The 15,879-nt window shown below is 33.7% G+C and overlaps 1 protein-coding gene and 1 pseudogene across 2 annotated transcripts in view; one reads left to right on the top strand and one right to left on the bottom strand.

Annotated features, from left to right (window-relative positions):
• The window catches only part of BRINP3 (BMP/retinoic acid inducible neural specific 3), a 315,037-nt gene that overhangs the window by 112,391 nt on the left and 186,767 nt on the right, over window positions 1–15,879 (bottom strand). For both annotated transcript variants that reach the window (XM_081825165.1, XM_006727836.3), the window contains exons 5-6: window positions 6,491–6,596; window positions 501–737 (exon numbers count right to left, since the gene is read on the bottom strand). In XM_081825165.1, the coding sequence (XP_081681291.1) occupies window positions 501–737; window positions 6,491–6,596 (343 nt within the window). The remainder of the gene's footprint in view (window positions 1–500; window positions 738–6,490; window positions 6,597–15,879) is intronic.
• LOC102744473 (small nuclear ribonucleoprotein-associated protein B' pseudogene) lies at window positions 3,002–3,837 on the top strand (annotated as a pseudogene).

Genomic DNA, 15,879 nt, shown 5'->3' with positions numbered 1-15,879 from the left:
AACCCACAAACATAAATCAAAATTGATCTAAATTTGATTTAAAAAATCAGTAGTTAAATGAAGTTGCACATTCATGAGATTCATGCTAATGTAAAGAAGGTATAGAACAAATGCTCTCTGCATTTCCCCTCACAAATGAAACTCAGGGACCACTAGAAAAGTCTAAAGAGATATCAGAGAAATCAGATGATAAGTTCTTATATTGAGAAAGGCAAAGGCTTTCTCTCTTAAATGACTAATACGTCAGCTCAAGAGCAGGCGAGGTTCTAGTGACGATAATGCATAGTACTACAAAAAGAACCCTATATGCTTTCAGTAAAAATACTGAATCAGTGGTGATAGAAGTGAAATGGATGTCTATTTGAAGGAATAATAATAAAAAATTAAATAAAAGGCTCTCCAGTTGTGTAATCATAGTCTCTTCCAAAAGGATAAAGTAGTCATTTCAATATAGTATTTCTTTTGGCAAAGTTTAAATGTTACATTAAAAGTCGTCTTACCTGATTCCTCAAAGTCACTGTTGTAGGCTTTCCAGGTTTCAGTTATTCGAAGAAGATTCTCTTCCATGGCTTGAATGTCCATGGAGGGGCAGTTGCATTCTGGGAATTTGGGACCACACTGACACCAGCAATCATTGTCCTTGCAGATAAACTCTCCCTCAGAATTGCAAGCAATGTAGCTCAATGCTGCTTGTACAAAACGTTCCTGAAGATAGTCTGGAAGGAGGACTTGTAGCCCTTAAAGAACAAACAAACAAACAAACAAAAAAGCACATACTTAAAAAAAAAAGCATAACACATTTAAAATATTCAGTAAAGGCTAATAATTTAATATATAAGTCATGGATTGAAAACTATAAATAGAAAATTATCTAAGCCAGAAAAAAAAAATTATGTGAGCCTACAAAATTGCAAATATTTGTAATTCTTTTCAACATATGATGACTCTATGCACTGTTCAAGAATCCCAGAATTTATAGAGCTGTTTAAACCCTCAGATTATCTGATTTTTAAAAAATTTACTTAATTGCTCACTTTATTTATTTATTTATGTTTAAGTTTTCCAGTTAGCATACAGTGTTATATAGGTTTCAGGTGTGCAATATATTGAGTCAACAATTCCATACACCACCCAGGACACATCAGGACAAGTGCACTCTTTAATCCCCATCACCTATTTCACCCACACCCCTCTGGTAACCGTCAGTTTGTTCTCTATAATTAAGAGTCTGTTTCTTGGTTTGTCTCTCTCTTTTTTAGCCCTTTGCTCATTTGTTTTGTTTTTTAAATTCCACATATGAGTGAAATCATATGGTATTTGTCTTTCTCTTTGGCTGTTTCCCTTGTTTAGAATATTTGGTTATTTTTACATAATGTAGATCGAGCCTACCTTCCTAAACCTTTAAAAAGAGACACACACTTATTTCCCACCACTTGATTTCAAGTAGTTTTCAATATTTTCATTTTACTTTCAAACTATCAGCCCACATTTACATAGATATCATAATACAATATGTTGTGGCGTTGGTAAAAGTGTTACAGATGCTGATGGTAATGCTTACCTCATGTCATTAACAATACATAACTTATATGACTCTCTTGTTCAGGAGTGATCACTAAGACTGACTACAGGGAAGCAGATGGACTGATTTCAGTTGTTTCACAGTTGATGTCCTGGCCATGTTTTAAGACAGCCCTAGAGATAGGATCCATCACTTTCCTATATGTAAATTTAGTAATGTTGATTTCTCTTAAGAAAAAATTCAAAACTGAAGATGGGGCTGTATGATTAATATTTAGGTTTCTTTACTGGTTTCACATTTATTATGATATTTCAAGAAAATATAATTCCAATTTCAGCATTTCTTTTTACATAGGAAAATTTAATAAAAAGCCTTAAATATTCAAAGTGATCAGTAAAGAAAAAAACATAGAAGGAAAAATTTGGCCAGTACCTAATTGCTATTTATTACAAAACTGGATATTTACAATTATTTTTATCTCTATATCTATATAACTACATATCCTTAAAAAAAGAAAACTAACATTCTGTAGAACCACACTAAAAATAACAAGGTTTTTTTTTTGGTGGGGGAGAAGTCTGGAGACAGACCACTCAAAACCTTGTAATTTTTTAACCAGATCAGTAACATGAACAATATTGATATTGATACTTAGAGAGATAACATCCATTGCCTTGGTAGATAAGTCAGAGTAACTGGAGGCTCTCCTAGGGATTTTTTTTTTTTTTTTAATGTACAAGAACAACAGAGTAAAAATACCAATAGGACTGTAATTACAGGTCTGCTTGGCCCTGAGACAATGCTTAGGGAAGCTGAGTTCTGAGCCTAGGATGTGCAATGAAAGGAAGCATCTGACAAAGGGCACTGGAAATCATAAATGATAATCTAATGGAAATTGCACAAGTAAAAATATACAAATTGGAGTTAAGAACTAATTGATGGATTTAATAGCAGGTTAGAAAGAGCTGAAGAGATAATGAGCAAACTGGAATATGCCAGAAAAAAATATTGAACACAGAATAGTAAAAGATAGCAGAAGAACATAAAATACAGAAGACAGTATAAAATATATACAGGTCATGACTGAAAGGTCTAAAAATATATTTAATGAAACCTCAGAATAAGAGGTAAGAAGGAAAAAAGCAATACTTGGGGAATAGATGCATAAGAAATTTATAAAACTGATGAGACATCAGGAAAATTGTAATTTGCATCACAGAAATATATGTTCTAGCAAGACAAACAACAAAGTGAAAATGACCAGCTGACCCGTGCTCTTCAGTGCTGCTTTGCTCTTGTACTACCTAAAGTAGTGTGAGAATCTAAGGACTTCCTTGGACATGATAAAGTTGCCACCTAAAATGTTCATCATCTATTAAATAGACCAAGAGTAGGTGATCTGTTGCATTAAAAATATTTCTATTTTGAAATAACAATATTATATTTCTTTATATACCAACAAAGCCTAATCCTGGTCAGAGCAGCAGGATGCTGCAGCACCTGGATTTCAGGATGAGGGGCATCCTGCAGCACAGCCCTATCTTCCCTGGCAACTTCAAGTCTTTCACAAGCATATGAATTTGAAACTCTGGGACTGTAATGAGTTCAAGCCAAAGAACTCAAAATAAGCAGAAAGAGAAGAGAACCGAGGCGGAGGTCTGGGGCTACTTCGGGGGTAGGACCTGGTCTCAATGACAGTAGAGAAACCTCCTCCCAAAGATAATGACATTGCCCCAGTGTCACTTGCTAGCTGCCAGGGGCCCAGGGATCGGCAGAGCTGCTGGCTGAGGAATCCCAGCTGGTGTTCCACTGCCCCAGCCTCCTGTAGGACTCTCTGGGCCAGTCCCAGGGGGGTGGTGGGCTATCGCAACAGGTGATGACCCCGCAAAGAAGAAGCACTGTTGCAGTCACTGCAAATGTTGCCATAGCTAGGATTTCAGGGACCCCGACCCAATATCCAACTGGTTGTGGGGATCCTCCACCATCTATGGGCCAAGGCTCACCCATTCCAGGCATGAGGTCTCCCATGGATCCCCCATTGGGGATCACCACTGGATGAGGAACTCCAATGCACATGCCCCCTTCAGGATGTGGCCCCCTCCCTGGGGGATGCAGGCCTTCTTTGACCCTTGGCCACAGAGTTATGGAAGCAGCTCCACAAAAGCTTGGGCCTGATTCCCCAGGGCCATCTTACCACAGACATGTTTGTTTGTTATGCCCTCGTTCTTGGTTTCTCACAGGATTGTCTGGTTTCCCCTGCAATGTCCCCTCCCCCAGGAATGCGCCCACCAAGGCCCTAGACTCATCTTGGCCCTCCTCAGCTCCTTGCCTGTTTCCTGTAAGGTTGTACATAGTCCTTTTCGTTCCTTGTGGCCCGTGAAACTAGTTCATAATAAACTATTAAGAATATCAAAAAAGGAATAGAAAAGAAAATTTGTTCCAATACATCAATAGAGAAACAAAATAGGAAACAAAATAGTTTTATGAAACAATATCATTCTGTTTTTATTATAAGCAAAAATAAATACATAGTGACCTATCATTAACAATTACATTAAATCTATTTGATAATAAACCAGTCGTTTGTCAATTTTGTTGAAATAAGACATTAGGAACGAACTGATCTGGAAAAGTATTTGTTACTCAATCATATGAATCATTCACATCTCAGTTTCTGGGAATTTTACCAAAAAGTTATTACCAAGACCCAATAAATGATTTTTCATTACTCCTTTACCTTTTCACTCAGAAGTACCTTGTTTGATATGTTAAATTTATAAAGGGTTGAAAACATTGGAATGTTATTAATCTCAAAACATATTTTCTAATACTTCCTTAAGAGTTACTTTTTTTTTATATATATTACATATATTGTCATCAATAATTTGGATTTGTAGATATGGCTTTTTCAATTTTGAACTGCTTATTTGTAATCTAGTTGGCAAAACAGATCTCAAAGTCAAACAAACAGGTAAATCCAGCTTACTCACTGCCAGAAAACATTTGATTTCATTTTTTTAAGTCAGAATTAACATACTATGTGCATCCCTTTGACATCTCATTTCTGAATGTTAATTCTAATATAGTTAAGTCAAGGAGTTTTGTTCTGAATTTGTTGCTTAATGTTTTTACTTTTAATAATTCTTATTGATGCTTTCTTTGCTCTGATAAAATTCTACTTTGAGACACCAGTGTTTCCAATTGCCACATACAGTGACCTAAAATCTTTTATACCCTTCATGTATCATGGCAGCATTGATCTAGAATCTAATGCTTTGCATTTTTTTTTTTTAAGTGGAGAAGGGCTGCTATTAAAGGTGGGGTTGAAAACGTGACTCAACCTAAATACTTAGACTATACATATATATAGATGAAGTTTAAGAAAGAACACATGGGAAGTTGAGGAGTCTGATACTGATTTCCTGAGATTATCTTTGGAAAGGTCTTTGTACCACAGGTATATAAATAAAGTTGTAATAGACAATTGAAAATATAAGCCTAGAAAAGAGAAAAAGACAAGAAATAGACGTGCAGATATCTGCATTACTTACATAAATTGAAAAAAATAGACACAATAATTATTCAAAAGAAAAGTGTTACTTCACTTATTCCTTTGTTAGTTTTTTTTCAAGATATATAGGAGATTGAGCTTTGTTTTTATAATATTCTGAAAACTAAGCACAGTGCTTCACAAACAGTAAAAATTAAAAAATCATGTTAATAAATAAATTTTAATAAATCAATTAAATAAACATCTTTTTGATATAAATATTCTTTTTCCTTTTTGATGAAACTTAATATTCTGAGGGCAAGTTGATCCATACATTTAAAAAGGAGTAAGCAATAGAGAATTACAAGTAATATTGGTAGAATGCATTTGTTTAAATTAGAAACAATATTTCAATAACTTTAAATCTAAGATTGATAATGAGAAATTGGATGGCATTTAAACTGTAAATTTTTAAGTACTTCCTTTGTAATTTGTTTACAATTCAAAATAGATGAGATTCATTTATTATTTATCATAAATTTAAATAACCCAAAGCTTTTACATTTTTCAAAATCGAAAAGTTGAGGTAAAATGTGAGAATTTCTGGAACTTGTAAACATTCTTATGTAAAACCGAATAATGTAAATGCAGCTCTAACTTACGCAATTAAAAAAGGTAGACAAGAGAAAAGGTAGACTAGAGAAGAATAACAAAATTATCCCTTTGATCAGTCACCTTAGCTTAGACAATGTGTCATCAAAGACTTTTCTGAACTTCTTCAACTAGTACATGTTTAAATGTGTATTCATAACCTTTTGTACCTATATGAATAAGTAAGTACACACACCAATAACCTATTTGGGGGCAGTATATATCTTTTGCAAGTTATTTAAAAATCCTCTATTGAACTATCTAACAAAATAAAGGAATAGAAAAAAAAATAAATTATGACCATTATCACATAATCCATTTTTATAATGGGGATATAAATATTATGTTAATATATTCTCAAATATGTTTCTATCAGAGGATAAACCCAGTTCTAGCTACCATATTAGGTTATATTTAAAATGTCAGCAGTTCATGCTACCGTGTACAAAAGTATGGTTACAACTTTTACTAGAATCTCAGGAAAAAGTCAAAACCCAGACAGACCATTGAAAAACTGCTACATATTGAGAAAATGATTACTCTATGGAAGTAAAAATATTATCACGATACATTTTCAATTACTATAGATTACTTATCTTAAGAAGTAAAGTGAATTTTGACATTTCCTTTATATGGTCTAGAATGTTAGTATCAGTTAAAAATTAGGAAATTAACCTTTTATGAGAATTTTAATAGCCTAGTACTGCATATACAGCTTGTTTACAACAATAAAAACAACAAGATGAAGAAGAAGAAGAAGCAAGAAATCACAACTGGATAATTATTATCCAGACTGATAGAGGATTAATGTAATTTTAGCCACATACCTTGCAACTGAATCTTATTCTCAGGACTCTGAACCAGAACAGAACTGACAGAATCTAGGTTGTCATAGTTACTGCAGCCAAGAGGACCAGTCCGTGTTTCTGTTACCTGACAAACAAAACATCAACTTTATTATATAAATCAGAGTTTACCATGTTCTTTTGGCTCAATGTGGTTGTCACACACTGATATTATACGTCTGATGGTAAACATCACTGAAAGGCCTAGGATCTGATACATACCAACAATATACACACCTAAGCACAGAGAAGACAAATAACTCCCTTTTTCTTCAATTCCATTTTCTTCCCTTTGGCCAGGCATAAATCTTTTGGGAAAATAACAGAAGCCCTCTTTGGTCAAAAGCATCACTCACCTAAGGTCATTGATTTTACCCGAGATATGACAAGGGCATGCTCCTTTAGATAGAGAGCAAGTTTTGACTCATATGAGAATTGTTTTTTGTTTGTTCATTTTTCCTCAATAAATCAGACCTATCTGTCAGGATTCTGTCTAAAAATGGATTTTATTATTTTATTCTACTTAAAAATTTATAATTTTCCTGTCTTACATGTGCCATCAAAGTCCAAACTCTTCTCCTTGGCTTCTATCTGTTCCATTTCTCCCCAACAGGCATAAATTGCTGTCCAGCTGGACATTTTTTTTTTTTAAGATTTTATTTATTTATTTGAGACAGAGAGAATGAGAGAGAGAGAGCACATGAGAGGGGGGAGGGTCAGAGGCAGAAGCAGACTCCCTGCCGAGCAGGGAGCCTGATGCGGGACTTGATGCAGGGACTCCAGGATCATGACCTGAGCCAAAGGCAGTCGCTTAACCAACTGAGCCACCCAGGCGCCCCCAGCTGGACATTCTTAATCCTATGCCTTTGCTTATACAACATCCTCCATACAACATCCTCCATCCTCATCCCTCTTTTCTCCTCTTTGACTAATTGATTTTATCTATCCTCAAGATGAAGCACATTTTCAAACATCCGCACCAAGTATTCCTTAATTACTTTCACTTGTATTTTTTTCCATTTTTATAAAGTTGTAGTTTGTAGTGCTCAGTTTTAGCACCTAAGTATGGAATCACATATTGAGGACTGATATTTCTAATGGGTGTCTTGGGAAGTATAATATCAGAAGATGAGGAGTTTAGTCAATTATGGGAGACTGGAAGTTTATCCTCAGTATGAGTTAAAAAAACATATTTTAAAGCAGGAGAATATTGTAGTGATCTTTGTATTTTAAAAAGATACTCTCTACTCAACAACTAGAATGTTTTGCAAAAAATAATTCAGATAATTTTATTTCACCATTCACAACTCCATGATGGTCTTCCATCTTACTGAGGGTAAAAGCCAGAGCCCGCCCTAGAACTAAAAAAATGTCACATTATCCAATTATCCCTGTTACTTCTCTGAACTCATCCCCTCTCCTCTTTCCTAGTTTACTTTGCCCCAACTACACTAGTTCTTTGCTGTTCCTTGAACATGTTAGTTATCCTCCTGCCTCAGGATTTCTGACGTGCTGTTCCTGTGTCTGGAATGCTCTTCCTCAAAATATTTTTAAGCTCACTGTTTCACTTCCTTCAAGTTTTTGTTCAAATGTCATTCTCTTAGGACTCTTTGGACTAACCTGTTTTAAATGAATACACCTCCCCACACTTCCCTCTTTCAACCATTATTTCTTTTCCTCCTTACCTTGTTCTACTTTTTCCACAGTAGTTATCAGCTTCTAACATGCTGTATAATTTACTCATTTATCATGATTACTGCTGACACTTCTCATTCGAATGCAAGCTCCACAAAGTTCAGGAAATACTGCCTATTTTGTTCACTATAGTATCTACATCACATATTAGGTTCTTGTATAAGCCCATAGGCATTAATTAAGAGAAAGAGAAGGAGACAGTTTAAAGGGAAATCATAACAAAGAAGACATTGAGGCCATTATCTAGATGATAAAGGCCTGAAGGAAGCAGTGGCAATAAGATTTATCTGAAGAAGATGGATTATGAAAAACAGATCTGGTAAGATCATGAAACACTGAAAATATACACAATGGAGAGAGGGAAAGGAACTGAGGTTTCTAGCATAAGTGATAACATTAAGATATGTTGCAACTAAAGCTCCACTGTGGAGAACATGTAAGGGAGCTTGGCTTTGAGCATTCTGACTCAAAATGGAATACATTCTCCATTGGAAACATCCAGTAGAAGGAGTGACCCTGCAGAACTATTTCTTAGAATTTATGTCAAAGATGGGATTACTAACTTGGGAGTCAAAAACTTATAGGTAATAATCAAAGACAAAAGGATGGATATGTCAGCTGGGATGCATTGAGTGAATGTGTAATTTGTATCATGACAACTCTATCATAGTTTGTAAATAACAAGTTCTTTAGAATAATGAATATTGACTATGGGTGCATAGCAACAGTTGAGAATGCAGTTTATCATGGGCAAGGCAACACTTTTTCCCTAACATTACAACAACTTTGTATACTCCCTACCACTGTTCTCTCATGGTGATACTGACCATCCCTTATTTTGTTCAGGGGAAATCATTTCTAATGTTGATATATCTAACTTATATGTATGTGTGTGTGTATAAATAATATTTAAATATAAATGATTATTGGACGCCTGGGTGGCTCAGTCGGTTAAGCGTCTGCCTTCGGCTCAGGTCATGATCCCAGGGTCCTGGGATCGAGTCCTGCATCGGGCTCCCTGCTCAGCCAGGAGCCTGCTTCTCCCTCTCCCACTCCCCCTGCTTGTGTTCCCTCTCTCGCTGTCTCTCTCTGTCAAATAAATAAATAAAATCTTAAAAATAAATAAATAAATAAATAAATAAATAAATAAATAAATAAATATAAATGATTATTAACAAAAGGATAAAAAGAGGATTCAAGGCATCAAAGGAAATACTTAAGGTTTAAGGTCATTTAAATCTTCATGTTGTCCTATCAAGTAGTCTAACTATTGTCCCCTAATACACACGAACAGACACACACTGCAATCATATAAACAAACTCCAGTATTTGTAATTTTAAGGGAAATTTTAAAATAAAATTGGCTTCAGGCACACACTTATTGACATGTGAGATCTTGGAAATTGGAAGGCAATCTTCTAACCTTTGAAAGAGGATAAATAGTAGTAAGTCCATCTCTGTACAGACCTTCAGTTATATTAAGTTACTGTGTTATCGAGAATCAATGCAGGAAATTTAAATGATGAGCTTATTAATTTAGAGGCTTGAATATATCTCTCTCTATATAGATTGTTTTTTTTTTTTTTAAGATTTTATTTATTTTTTTGACAGAGAGAGACATAGCGAGAGCAGGAACACAAGCAGGGGGAGTGGGAGAGGGAGAAGCAGGCTTCCCGCAGAGCAGGGAGCCCGATGTGGGGCTCGATCCCAGGACCCTGGGATCATGACCTGAGCCGAAGGCAGACGCTTAACGACTGAGCCACCCAGGCGCCCTATATAGATTGTTTTAATCTGGCACCTTTCACAATATACAATAAAAAAATCTATCATGTCCTATATATAATTTTATTTTGTTCTTTATCATTCGCAACTGAATTCACTGATAATTGTCTGATTTAATATAAAAATTCACAAACTCTAGTACAGCCAATAATGCAAACCCCTTATTTTCAATTGCTTTATATTTAAGGCCCCTACTAATAAATACATCCACACTTATTTTGTTTTTTCAATGCTAATGAAAAATAAAAATGAAAAGAAAATAATAAAAGTCAATTTATTGTACAAACATTTCAATAGACATGTTAACTCTACCAAAAACGTAGTTGTGCCACAGACAGCTTGAACTTTTGTTCATCAGCTGGTAGACGAACATCTGACATAGAGGTTTTCATATATAATGTAAGAAATAAAGAGTGACTCAATAGATAAACATAAAAATGAATAAAGCTGACAACAATCCAGTACTGACAGCATTCAGTGTTTTGGGAATTGATGTATCAAATGAGAAAACACTCGTTATTTATTTATTTTATTCATCTATTGGAAGGAGGATATTGAAAGCAAGGGAATGTAGTCTTTAGGATCCCAAAATAATGCTCTTTCTGAGGTGTTACTGTAGTTTGTGGTTGGGTCTGAGCACCAGGAGGAAAATTCACTTGCTGAGAGACTGGGAAGCTGAGGGACCTGTGTGGAGTCCACAAACATGGAAGATAGGACTCAACCAGCTGTAGAAAGTAAAATCGAACCTTCAAGATCTATTAAGGACAAATTTGTCTTCAAAATATAACAGATGTGTTCTTTCCTTCTATAACTGACTTATCAGAGAGGAGAGGCACTTGGGTGGCCCAGTCGGTTAAGTGTCTGCCTTCAGCTCAGGTCATGATTCCAGGGTCCTGGGATTGAGCCCTGAGTTGGGCTCCCTGCTCAGGGGGGAGCCTGCTTCTCCCTCTCTTCCCTGCTCATGCTCTCTCTGTCTCTCTCTCAAATAAATAAATAAAATCTTAAAAAAATATATATCAGAGAGAATAAAAGATCCTTTCAACTTTTCCTATCTTGTTTCTATATTGTTTCATTAAAGTATTGCCTACTATTTTCACAGTTGGAGAATTTTACAGAGTGTAAAAGAAAAATGCACAGCCTTCCTAATTCAAAGAGATGCCTTGAAATAATTATATTAACAAATGGTATAAGTTCAAGTTTATTTAGAGTACAAGAAAATGGTACAAATAATTCACTTGGAAATAAACAATCTTTATGATTTTCTATCAAATTTCCCTACAGTCTTACATATTCTAAAGACGATATAATGCCACAGCAATGCACTGGAGTTATGAAAATAATTCAGCGAGAACTAGTTGAAGAAAAACTATCTGAAGCAAAAACACTTTTTAAAATATTAGAACAGTGAAGAAAGTGGGACAAAAGAAGAGCCAACAAACAAAAAAACATAACACATTTCTAAATGAAAATAGTACTATTAAAGAGTCCATCATCTTCACACTCAGACATTATATATTTAAAATATTTGCAGTCAAAATCATAGTAATGTTACATAATTTGAAGAAAATAGACTGAAATAAATGTGTTCGGGTCACTATCCTAGCTCCACCACTTACTAAAGGGGAACCTATTTAAACTTCAAGGTTCTATTGGGTGGAATGGCTAAAATTTTCTTACAGCCTAGTGTGTTTGGGAAACAAAAATGAGATAATGTATGAAAAGTGCTTACCACAGGCCTGGCCCACAGTAATTATTTCAAGGCAAATGTAAGGTATGTGTAAATGTTTACTATTAAAAAGCAAAGGTACAATAATATCTCAACTCCTATAAACTTATTGGAATTATCCATATCCCACCTCTCAATCAAGGTTATAAGATCATAATACTTTTTCTGTTATCAGTGTTGAATGTTAACACTTTTCTTCGTAGATAGAGAAAAGGGGTCTGAATTTTAAGCCATCCTAAGTCAAACTCACCTGTGAATGAAACTAAGTAGAAGTTTTTATTTTTTTTAAGATTTCATTTATGTATGTATGTATGTATGTATGTATTTATTTATTTTTAAGAGAAAGTGCGCGTGCGAGAGAGAGCACGCATGAGCAGGCAGAGGGAGAGGAAGAATGAGAAGTAAGCTCCCCACTGAGCAGGGAACCAGGCAGACACTCAACTGACTGAGCCACCCAGGCCCCCAAAACTACATAGAAGTTTTGTACAAGATCACATCAATATGCAATTAGAGCACAATATAGTAAGAATAATCCACAACAAGACTAAGCTAGAAATATTGATATTAGAAAAAATAGGCAGTTCAATTACATAAAAATGGCAAGAACAACAGCAACTAGAGTGCAAATAGGAAAAGTTTTCTCATCTGTAGTACAGAAGACAATCAAAGTGTCTCTCAAAACAAGTATGATTATATGAGAAAATTTTTATCCGTGTTGAGTGAAAAAAGTAAAAGAAAATGTATATATACTTTGTAAAATTATACACACAAACATCCATTATATATAGCTCTGTGAACCTGATTACTCTAGGCTTTTTTCAAAATGAAACAGAGTATTAGTTTACCATTTTGACTAAACTGATTATTGTTTATCAACAACTCAATACAATGCATGATCATATGAATAGTATATCTCTTATTGCAAATCTATAAATGCACATTTTTTTAAAAAGCCTGTAATGTTCCTGGAAACTTTAACTGAAATAAATAGGAAGACTTTTTTTTTTTTTTTACCTCTTAAACTACAAAAAAGACAAGAATGTGTTTATTCTCCATTACAATGACTTGTCATCTATGAACTATTTATTGATCATGCAATAAGAAAAAAATACAGAATGGCAGTATCCTTGTTTGCCCTAATGCATCATTTTTAATGACAAATTAATAAATGTTTATGTTGGAAATTCAAGCAATGAAATAAAAACTGCTTTTCTCTGCTGTTATCACATATTTACCCACTTCTGTTTATCAGACATGAAACGAGGAGCAACTGCTGTTCAAGACCATCTTTTATTCATAGGCCGAATTTTCATGTACTTTACAGCTCTTTTATAGCTCTTTTCTTCTAATTTTTTAAAAAAAAATTCATTTACTACAAAGTTATATTAGAGTATATTGAAGTAGTTTATGAATCATTTTGTATCACCATTGATTATGCATATGAAACAATAGAATATTGATAAGTACAGTGTAGCTCATTTACAAAGTTGTGCCTAGAGTTATTTAAAAATCCAATGCAATCCATTTTTAACGATATTAAAAGGTTATATTTATATTGTTTTCTTTCAAGGCCACAGTTATGACTGTTCTATAATCTAAAAGGTAAACACATGATAACTCAATCTTCCACTAGGAACTAACTTTAGCATCCTTATTTTCATTTTTATTTTGTTGAGTACCCATAATTCAAAAAACACCCTTACTTCACACTTATTTATAAAAAGCAATTAGTCTTTTCCTCATAAACTCATGTATGAGTAGCAATAAAAGCACTATTTCCCAAGGGTAGAAAATTGTTTGAGGGAGTAAATATACTAAGAATTAGGAGATTATCCCTCTCAAGTTATCTTAATATCATGATCCCTTATCTTACCATAAAGTTTTCTTTATGTTTTATTATGGTATTTATAAAATTACACTCCTCTGTTTACATTATTTACTTATTTAATTATAAACTCTCTTTCATAATTGCACACAGTACTTGACACATTGTAAGAATTCAATAATTTCAAACTAAGTTGGTGGGTAAATATCTTATTTTTTGTTAGAAATAACAAAAGAATACTTAAGTTGATTTATTAAACTTTTCTGAGAACCTCTTGAAGAAAATGCAGCAGGGCCAGCATATATAAAGTTTTAGAGCTATCGGGAGTCTTAGAAATCATCCAGCCTCAGCATTTCATTACACAAATGAGGTGTCTGGAGCCCAGGGAGGTATTGGAGTTAGCTCGGTATCATGTAAGTAAAATTAGAGCTGGAACTGGGTCTGAAACCTCTTGACTCATCAATCAAATACCCATTCTGAACATCATACTGGCTTTGCAAGCTCTATATGTAAGCTTTTTAAAGCTCTGCTTGCCTTGATCAATCTAATTCTTTCTCCCTCTCCCTTTCACTCTCTCTCTAGCAATATAGTTACAATAAATAACAATTTAACTGGTCTAGATTGATGTATAGATCAGTTAAAATGATGTAATATCTTGGGTCATTCTCATGAACAATAAATATTGCCATGAATGTGCTGGTTAATATAAGTTGGATCAAAGGCCAAATGAATTACCTTTTATTCTAAATATTAATTTATTAATGACTTGAAATATAACTTCCCACATATTTTTAAATTACTCTACATTAGACATTTACATAATAAAATACAAGTGTTGGTTAATTTTTATTATGTCCTAATATAGGATCTTTTATAGTCGTATATGGTTAAAACTATCAAACTAACAAAAACCTTTAGAAAAAGCTGATACTAAATGTATATATATAGAAATACATAAATTTATATATGGTATAATATATGTTGTAGTCAATAATATATGATAATTATATAATAATAGGATACTAAACATATATAATTTTATATATGTAACTATATGTTTTTAGATATTATATAAGTCATAATTCTATAATAATTCTGTCATATTTGTCATTTATGATAGATAATTATATGACATTATATGTGATACTTGATTATAAATTATACGTAATAATTAGCAACTACATACATGTATCATTTCTGTTTTTTCAAATGTGAATACTGAGTTGATTTATTTATATATTTATTTTTAAAAGATTTTATTTATTTATTTGACAGAGACATAGCAAGAGAGGGAATATAAGCAGGGGGAGCGGGAATGGGAGAAGCAGGCTTCCCACAGAGCAGGCAGCCCGATGTGGGGCTCGATCCCAAGACCCTGGGACCATGACCTGAGCCGAAGGCAGATGCTTAAGGACTGAGCCACCCAGGTGCCCCCAAATGTGAATACTGAGTTTAAAGATTCTTTTGCTATTTATTTTTTTCTTCTGTCAGTCATTAATTCTTATTTTACCATTTTACTGAGCACTTAACATCAAACTACAATTCAATGTATTCTGAGTTGTTTATCATGCTGCAATATTTCTGGGGTTTAATATTTAATTGGGAAATGAATTTTCAAATGTATTGTTAATTACAAAAAGCATATGAAATGTTCATATTGGAATAAAGATATTCTGGTAGCAAGGACTTCCTTTATTTTTAAAATTGCTTTATTACTTATAGTAAGTTTTGTGGGAAAAGTATAAATTCATATACAAAATGCTCTGTTAAGTGAAAAATACATGAGTATATCAATACTAAATTTAATTGCATCTTCACACAATAATACATATTACACTTAGTCCATTACACACAATTAATATCATGATTTAAAATATATTTGACATTGTCAATATTTCTTGAACCTGCTCTAACCATTTAATAGAAGTTTAAAATAGTACGTGATGTATAATCAATGCCCAGATGACTCATATCTTTACATGAAAAGCACAAACACGAATCAAATACAAATTCATTGTAAAGGAGCAAACACCATCGTTGAATTATTTATCTATGCAAATGACTTTATGCTGAAAATTATTTCTCCTAATTCTATTCCCCATAACTTCAATAATTAACACACTTTTAAGTGTTAGAATCATCCATTTATAGAACTGCATTTTTTTCTTTTTTTAATTTTATTATGTTATGTTAGTCACCATACAGTACATCATTAGTTTTTGATGTAGTGTTCCATGATTCATTGTTTGCGTATAACACCCAGTGCTCCATGCAATACATGCCCTCTTTAATACCCATCACCAGGCTAACCCATCCCCCCATCCCCCTCTCCCCTCTAGAACT

The sequence above is a fragment of the Leptonychotes weddellii genome, chromosome 6 (genome assembly GCF_054177405.1).
Source record: "Leptonychotes weddellii isolate Sample4059 chromosome 6, ASM5417740v2, whole genome shotgun sequence".
Lineage (NCBI taxonomy): Eukaryota > Metazoa > Chordata > Mammalia > Carnivora > Phocidae > Leptonychotes > Leptonychotes weddellii.
This window is presented reverse-complemented; position numbering and strand designations above follow the sequence as displayed.